The 7,154-nt window shown below is 32.5% G+C and overlaps 3 protein-coding genes across 3 annotated transcripts; all 3 read left to right on the top strand.

The window, feature by feature from the left end:
- The first annotated feature begins 470 nt into the window (after window positions 1-470).
- On the top strand, window positions 471-1,128 carry Tsp_12415 (conserved hypothetical protein). Its single transcript, XM_003370083.1, has 3 exons — window positions 471-551; window positions 606-981; window positions 1,046-1,128. The coding sequence occupies exons 1-3, from the start codon at window positions 471-473 to the stop codon at window positions 1,126-1,128; spliced, it is 540 nt and encodes a 179-aa protein (XP_003370131.1).
- A 2,758-nt stretch (window positions 1,129-3,886) lies between these two features.
- On the top strand, window positions 3,887-4,544 carry Tsp_12414 (conserved hypothetical protein). The gene is made up of 3 exons (XM_003370082.1): window positions 3,887-3,967; window positions 4,021-4,396; window positions 4,462-4,544. The coding sequence occupies exons 1-3, from the start codon at window positions 3,887-3,889 to the stop codon at window positions 4,542-4,544; spliced, it is 540 nt and encodes a 179-aa protein (XP_003370130.1).
- A 2,428-nt stretch (window positions 4,545-6,972) lies between these two features.
- On the top strand, window positions 6,973-7,024 carry Tsp_12413 (conserved hypothetical protein; the record flags this gene model as incomplete). The annotated part of the gene is made up of 1 exon (XM_003370081.1): window positions 6,973-7,024. A coding segment is annotated over exon 1 (52 nt), but the record flags the coding sequence as incomplete, so codon positions are not given.
- Between the last annotated feature and the right edge of the window lie 130 nt (window positions 7,025-7,154).

The following is a 7,154-nucleotide window of genomic DNA, read 5'->3' as shown; positions in this document are numbered from 1 at the left end:
CGAGAAGATCACATTTCAATCAAATGCAAAGTTAGCTTCGCTTTGACACGAAGCAAAATATTCTGAACAGAAGTCTTTTCAGCTAATTTTAGATTGCTTACTATAAAGAACTTCACTCAATTTGCAGGCAAATTGCATTCATAATTATCAAAATTTGCGCAGACACAGTTAAGCTTATTAATTATCATTTTCATTCACTACTTATTCATACCTGCACAGAGTTTGGGAAAATAGAACAAAAATTGCAAAGAAATTTTTTGAAGATAATCATCAACTGCCAATGACTGGTCAATTGTAACAATCAAAGCAACGAATAGGATAGTGACCAGGAATTGCAGCTGCAGTAATTGGTCAGTTTTTTGGCTCATTGTAATGTTAGGTCAAGTGATATACATTTTATATTCGAGAAATTGTCTGATTATCAGTATAAGCATTTGTCGACATTCTGCACGACTGCAAAATAAGAAAACATGTCATTTCTAAAAGGAGAAAACGATTTGCCAGCACTCTGCACGACAAGCAACACTGCTGAATTTGACATGAACTATCAGGTATGAAATACATGCAATATGTTTTACAATAATTTATGTTTTCTTTTATTGAAGAAAATTAACAAGTATCAGAAGAAACACGAATCACGAAATAAAGAAGCAAAGGAAAGAACAAACTTCAAAATAGGATTCTGGCCAAATGAAAGGGCCTTTAAAAGAAATAAAAAAATTAAAAATCAACGTAGAAAACCATATATTCCACACCGCAATCCAAAGTACAAAACTAAAATGTGCTTTTGGATAGATATAAGCGACTATTGCCCTTATGGTCGAAGGTGCACTTTCGCCCATTCGCGAAGTGAACTACGCAAACATCCAAAATATAAGACGGTGCTGTGCAATAAATTTCGTACAGTAAAAGGCTGCCCATATGGGGCTGAATGCCAATTTGTGCATTTTACTTCTGAGGGCAAAAATCCGATAACAGAAGGTAAGATTTAAAAAAATAGAATAATTTTTTATTCAGTATAATTTTATTTATGTTATGTTTTTAGAGATGGTACGAGAAGCGACGTACAACAACGTCCCTATAGATATAAGCTCACTCGAAAGATCATTCAATGGAATGTCGCTATGAGAAAACTTCTTCAGAAGATATACAACATTCAATGATCATTATTTAAAACTATAGCACATTTTGTAGTTTATTTTGTAATTTTTGCACCTGTATTCCGATAAAGTAAAAACTGAAAACAGTCTCGAAGTGCATTTTTTGTGTGCATTTTGTCAGTACAATTTTCACTTATATTCGACTATGACATGAAAGAAAATATAAACAAACACGTAAAAAATATTCTTGAAAAACAGCATCATTGTGCGTAATACATAAGAAAAATACCAAAGAATTAAGTTCAAACTTTTTAAAGTAGATGCGAACAAAACAGCAAAAACCATTCTTCACTTTAAGCTGTTCTAATGCAGAAAAGCCGTGCAAAAGAGTAAGAGGAATTGAAAGAAAATAACTATAGAAAATACAATACAAATACCTAGTCAGCAAACTTTGAGAAATAAATTCATAACAGTGAAGTTTTGGATGCTCAAATGACTGCATTGTTTTTTGTGTTTATTGGTTCCAACTGAAAAAAACGTATTTTTCATTTCTCATAAATCTTAGTCAAACATGATGGCCTAACAGTAACGCACAGTGTTTGATTTTCATTTTCCGAATTGTTCAAATTTATAAAATACAAAAACAGATGATGACTGGAAATATATGCCAATGTAACTTTTGCAATTTGTGAATATGGATTAAGAATTACAAACAGGCGAAAAATATGAGAGAATGACCATGAAGAAAAAAAGGAACAAGCTTGAACGTCGCTATCGCTAACAGCTAACAATGCTTACCAGCTAGGCTTTGTTTATCATTCTTTGAGATAGTTATTGTGCAACTGCGAGATAATGATCAGCAAAATTCAGCTGCAGCTTCTAAGATTCCAGAAAAGAAAACAAAGGACGACAAGAGCAATAACATAACAACACCATCTATCTGTGCATGCAAAGGGTTAACGCTTTCAATGATGATTCATCCAGACGCAAATTCGTTATTTCAGTTCAGCTAGATGTAATTTTTTAAAAAAGCAAAAAAATTCACTTTCTTCCCAGCATCTTGTCACTTTCATTTTACAAAAATGGAAATACAGTATTTGATATTTTATCAGTTTTTCAAAGTAGAAAAACAAAAAATTTAACAATCCCCCATTGGAGTGATAATTCATTCAACGGGCTTTTTTTTGTTCAACATTTTTGCATTGCTTGAAAGATGATCACAAGTGATAAGCGTCAACTTTCGCTCGAATACAATTTTCCATTCACTCGTGCAGCATTGCTTGCTCCGTTGAATTATATAAAATTACAAAAAAATGAAAAATAAAACAACAACTCTTTCTGATTTTAATACAGTGAAATAGCACATATGAAACTGCATTTCGTATATGAAGTGTTTTGTTGAATCAAATTGAAAAAAAAGTCCTATAAATCAAATTAAAATTTTGAGACTGCCTATTTTCCAATTTTAATTCAAGATTTTACTTTGCTTCTGTCAAGCAATTGTAGACAATTTATGCTATGAAAACAACTGAAAATGGCAGTTTTCCCTGTATATGAAGCAGAGTTTAACGTATGAATAAGGTTGAGCTTTAAAGCAATTATCAAAAATCGAAGGCACACGCCCATTTTGAATATCCGGTGAAAGCCAGCTTCTGAACCACAAATTAAAGTATTTATGTACTGTATTTGTGCAATCCATACACGCATGCAGTTAGCAGTTAATCCAATAGTAGGGCTGACACAATTGTAAGATTATCTGATAACTATCTCAAGTAAATTAGCTATAATATAACCTCCACTGAATGTGGAAAAGGGAAAAAGGCTATGAAGCATGGAAAAATGGCTTGTCGGTCTGGTCTGCAAGCAAAAGAATAAGAATAATTTCAATAACTTACAGGCACGTGGAACGTAAAGAGGAACTTCACTAATCCCCTCATTGTGTAAGTTGGAGTAACGTTTCGATTTGCACGAAAGATAAGAAAGGTAAAAAACAATGGATGCTCTGAATAATTGGCAGCGGCGCGTCACTTGGCGCGTCAATATATTATATGATGTGTTGTAAGAAAAAATTTACACACTTAATATCAAAATATTGCATTTATTTTTGCTTGAAATAAGAATATGCAATGAAACAAGATAATTCTATGAATTCAATAAATATCAAGTGATTATTTACCAAAGATAAATGAATGAATGACTATCGTCATGAGAAGGAATATACGCCGATTGTTTGAAGAAAATGCATGATGAAAAATGTTGTGCCCATGTTTTCCTTTTTTGTCTTTTCACGACGTTATTTGTGGTGATGCGTGTGAGGAAAAGTTTAAAAATTATCTGCAAATTATAAATTGATAACAATTTAATTACTGCTGATTATTGCACAGAATCTATTTTACCCCAGAACTTGTCAACTACAATATGCAAATGTTCATTTTTTAGAAGCTGTTACTTATTCTTATATCTTGATGATTTTATTCTTTTTCGATATGTCCATTTATTTTCAATTTCAATCACTACTTATCCATGTATGCATACAGTTTGGGCAGATAGAATAATAACTGCAAAATAATTTTTTGAAGATAACCATCAACTGTCGATGAGTGGTCAATTGCAACAATTAAAGCAGCGACTTGTATCGTAGGCGGGAACAGCGGCTGCAGTGATTGGTCAGTTATTTGGCTGATTGTAATGATAGGTCGAGTGGTTCACGTTTTATGCTCGTGAAATCGCCCGATCATCACTTTCAGTATTTCTCGACTTCGTGAACGATTGCGAAAAAAGAAAACATGTTATCTCTGAAAAGCGAAAACACTTTGCAAGTAGTTTTCAAGACAACTAACACTCGCGAACTTGAACTGAACAATCAGGTATGAAATGCTTGCAATATGTTTTATATTAATTTATGCTTTTTTTATTGAAGAAAGTTAACAAGCATGCAAAACATCAGGAAGCGCAAAATAAAGAAGTAAACAAATGCACAGACTTTCATATAGGATTTTGGCCAAATGAAATGGCCTTTAAAAGAAATAAAAAAATTAAAAATCAACGTGAAAAATGTGTGACGACAAAGCGAGATACAAAGTATAAGACACGAATGTGCTTTTGGGCGGGCATCACCAACTATTGTCCTTATGGGCAAAGATGCACTTTCGCCCATTCGCGTAGTGAACTGCGCCGACATCCCAAATATAAGACGGTGCTATGCAACAAATTTCGTACATTAAAAGGCTGCCCATATGGGGCTGAATGCGACTTCGTGCATTTCATTTCTGAAAGCAAAAATCCGATAACAGAAGGTAAGATTTAAAAAAAATAGAATAATTTTTTATTCAGTATAATTTTATTTATGTTATGTTTTTAGAGATGGTACGAGAAGCGACGTACAACAACGTCCCTATAGATATAAGCTCACTCGAAAGATCATTCAATGGAATGTCGCTATGAGAAAACTTCTTCAGAAGATATACAACATTCAATGATCATTATTTAAAACTATAGCACATTTTGTAGTTTATTTTGTAATTTTTGCACCTGTATTCCGATAAAGTAAAAACTGAAAACAGTCTCGAAGTGCATTTTTTGTGTGCATTTTGTCAGTACAATTTTCACTTATATTCGACTATGACATGAAAGAAAATATAAACAAACACGTAAAAAATATTCTTGAAAAACAGCATCATTGTGCGTAATACATAAGAAAAATACCAAAGAATTAAGTTCAAACTTTTTAAAGTAGATGCGAACAAAACAGCAAAAACCATTCTTCACTTTAAGCTGTTCTAATGCAGAAAAGCCGTGCAAAAGAGTAAGAGGAATTGAAAGAAAATAACTATAGAAAATACAATACAAATACCTAGTCAGCAAACTTTGAGAAATAAATTCATAACAGTGAAGTTTTGGATGCTCAAATGACTGCATTGTTTTTTGTGTTTATTGGTTCCAACTGAAAAAAACGTATTTTTCATTTCTCATAAATCTTAGTCAAACATGATGGCCTAACAGTAACGCACAGTGTTTGATTTTCAATTTCAGAATTGTTCAAATTTATAAAATACAAAAACAGATGATGACTGGAAATATATGCCAATGTAACTTTTGCAATTTGTGAATATGGATTAAGAATTACAAACAGGCGAAAAATATGAGAGAATGACCATGAAGAAAAAAAATGCACATGCCTGAAAGTCGATAACGCTAACAGCTAACAATGCTGACCAGCTGGGCTTTGTTTATCATTCTTGTAACTAGTTATTGTGCAACTGCGAGATAACGATCAGCAAAATTCAGCTGCAGCTTGGTGGATTCCAGAAAAGAAAACAAAGGACGACAAGAGCAATAACATAACAACACCATCTATCTGTGCATGCATAGGGTTAACGCTTTCAATGATGATTCATCCAGACGCAAATTCGTTATTTCAGTTCAGCTAGATGTAATTTATTAAAAAAGCAAAAAAATTCACTTTCTTCGCAGCATCTTGCTGCTTCCATTTTACAAAAAGGAAATACTGTTGTCGATATTTTATCAATTTTTCAAAGTAGAAAAGCAAAAAATTTAACAATCCCCCATTGCAGTGATGATTCATTCAGCGGGCTTCCTTTTTGTTCAACATTTTTGCTCTGCTTGAAAGATGATTACAAGTGATATGCGTCAATTTTTGCTCGAATACAATTTTCCATTCACTCGTGCAGCATTGCTTGTTGCGTTGAATTATATAAAATTACAAAAAAATGAAAAATAAAATAACCCTTTTTGATTTAATACAGTGAAATAACACATGTGAAACTGCATTTCTTATATGAAGATTTTTGCTGAATGAACATTTAATACTATCCTATAAATCAGATTGAAATTTTGAAATTGCCTACTTTCGAATTTTCATTTAAGATTCTTATTTTGACTACTGTGAGGTTGTGCATAATAAGTAAAGAATTGCATGCAAAGTAATTTGACATCTAAATTTTTCTAAAATGATTACACATAATTTTCCCGTGTAACTTGATTTGGATTTTCTTTTGATTATGAATTTTTCTGTTTTCCAGTACGACCCTCACGATTTCCCACGTGTGTATAGCGTAGCGCAAATTGTTGATAATTTTTTATGTTACTAAAACAAAACGAACGATGCCCAGTTTTGCCTAACATACGAAGACAATGCATTTAACATATGAAATTAAAGTAGTTGCTCCCAAAAGTAAATTATCAAAAGGTGAAAAGGCACATGGCCCACTTTTGAAAATCTGGTAGAAAGCGAACTTTCTGACACACAACAAATCAAAGTATTCATGTACTGATAATTTGTGACAATCCTATACACGTCATGCAGTTAACAGTTAAATACAATAGTAGGGGCTGACACCAATTTGTAAGATTANGCTGATAACTTATCTCCAAGTAAAATTAGCTATCATATAACCCTCCCAATGACCTGTGGGACAAAAGGGAAAAAAAGGCTATTGAAGCATGGAAAAATTGGCTAGTCGGTCTGGTCTGCAAGCAAAGTAATAAGAATAATTTCACTAACTTACAGGCACGTGGAACGTAAACAGCAACGTCACTAATCCCCTCATTGTGTAAGTTGGAGTAACGTTTCGATTTGCACGAAAGATGAAAAATGTAAAAAACAATGGATGCTCTGAATAATTGGCAGCGGCGCGGCACTTGGCACGTCAATATATTATAGGATTGTGTTGTATGAAAAAATTTACACATTTAATATCGAAATGTTGTATTTATTTTTGCTTCAAATAAAAACATGCAATAAAACAAGATAATGTAACTATGAATTCAATAAATATCAAGTGATTATTTACCAAAAATGAATATATGACTATCATTATGAGAAGGAATATACGCTGATTGTTTGAAGAAAATGCATGATGAAAAACGTAGCGCAACGTTTTTCTATTTTGTTTCTTCGCGCCGTTATTTATAGTGATGTGTGTGAGGAAAAGTCTAAAAACCAATCATATACAAATTATAAATTGATAACAATTTAATTACTGCTTATTATTGCACAGAATTTAATTTACTCCAAAAATTTGTCAACTGCGA

This window comes from Trichinella spiralis, assembly GCF_000181795.1.
Source record: "Trichinella spiralis strain ISS 195 chromosome Unknown Scfld1219, whole genome shotgun sequence".
Taxonomy (NCBI): Eukaryota; Metazoa; Nematoda; class Enoplea; order Trichinellida; family Trichinellidae; genus Trichinella; species Trichinella spiralis.
Note: the sequence above shows the minus strand (reverse complement) of the source record. Positions and strands in the feature narration are given on the sequence as shown.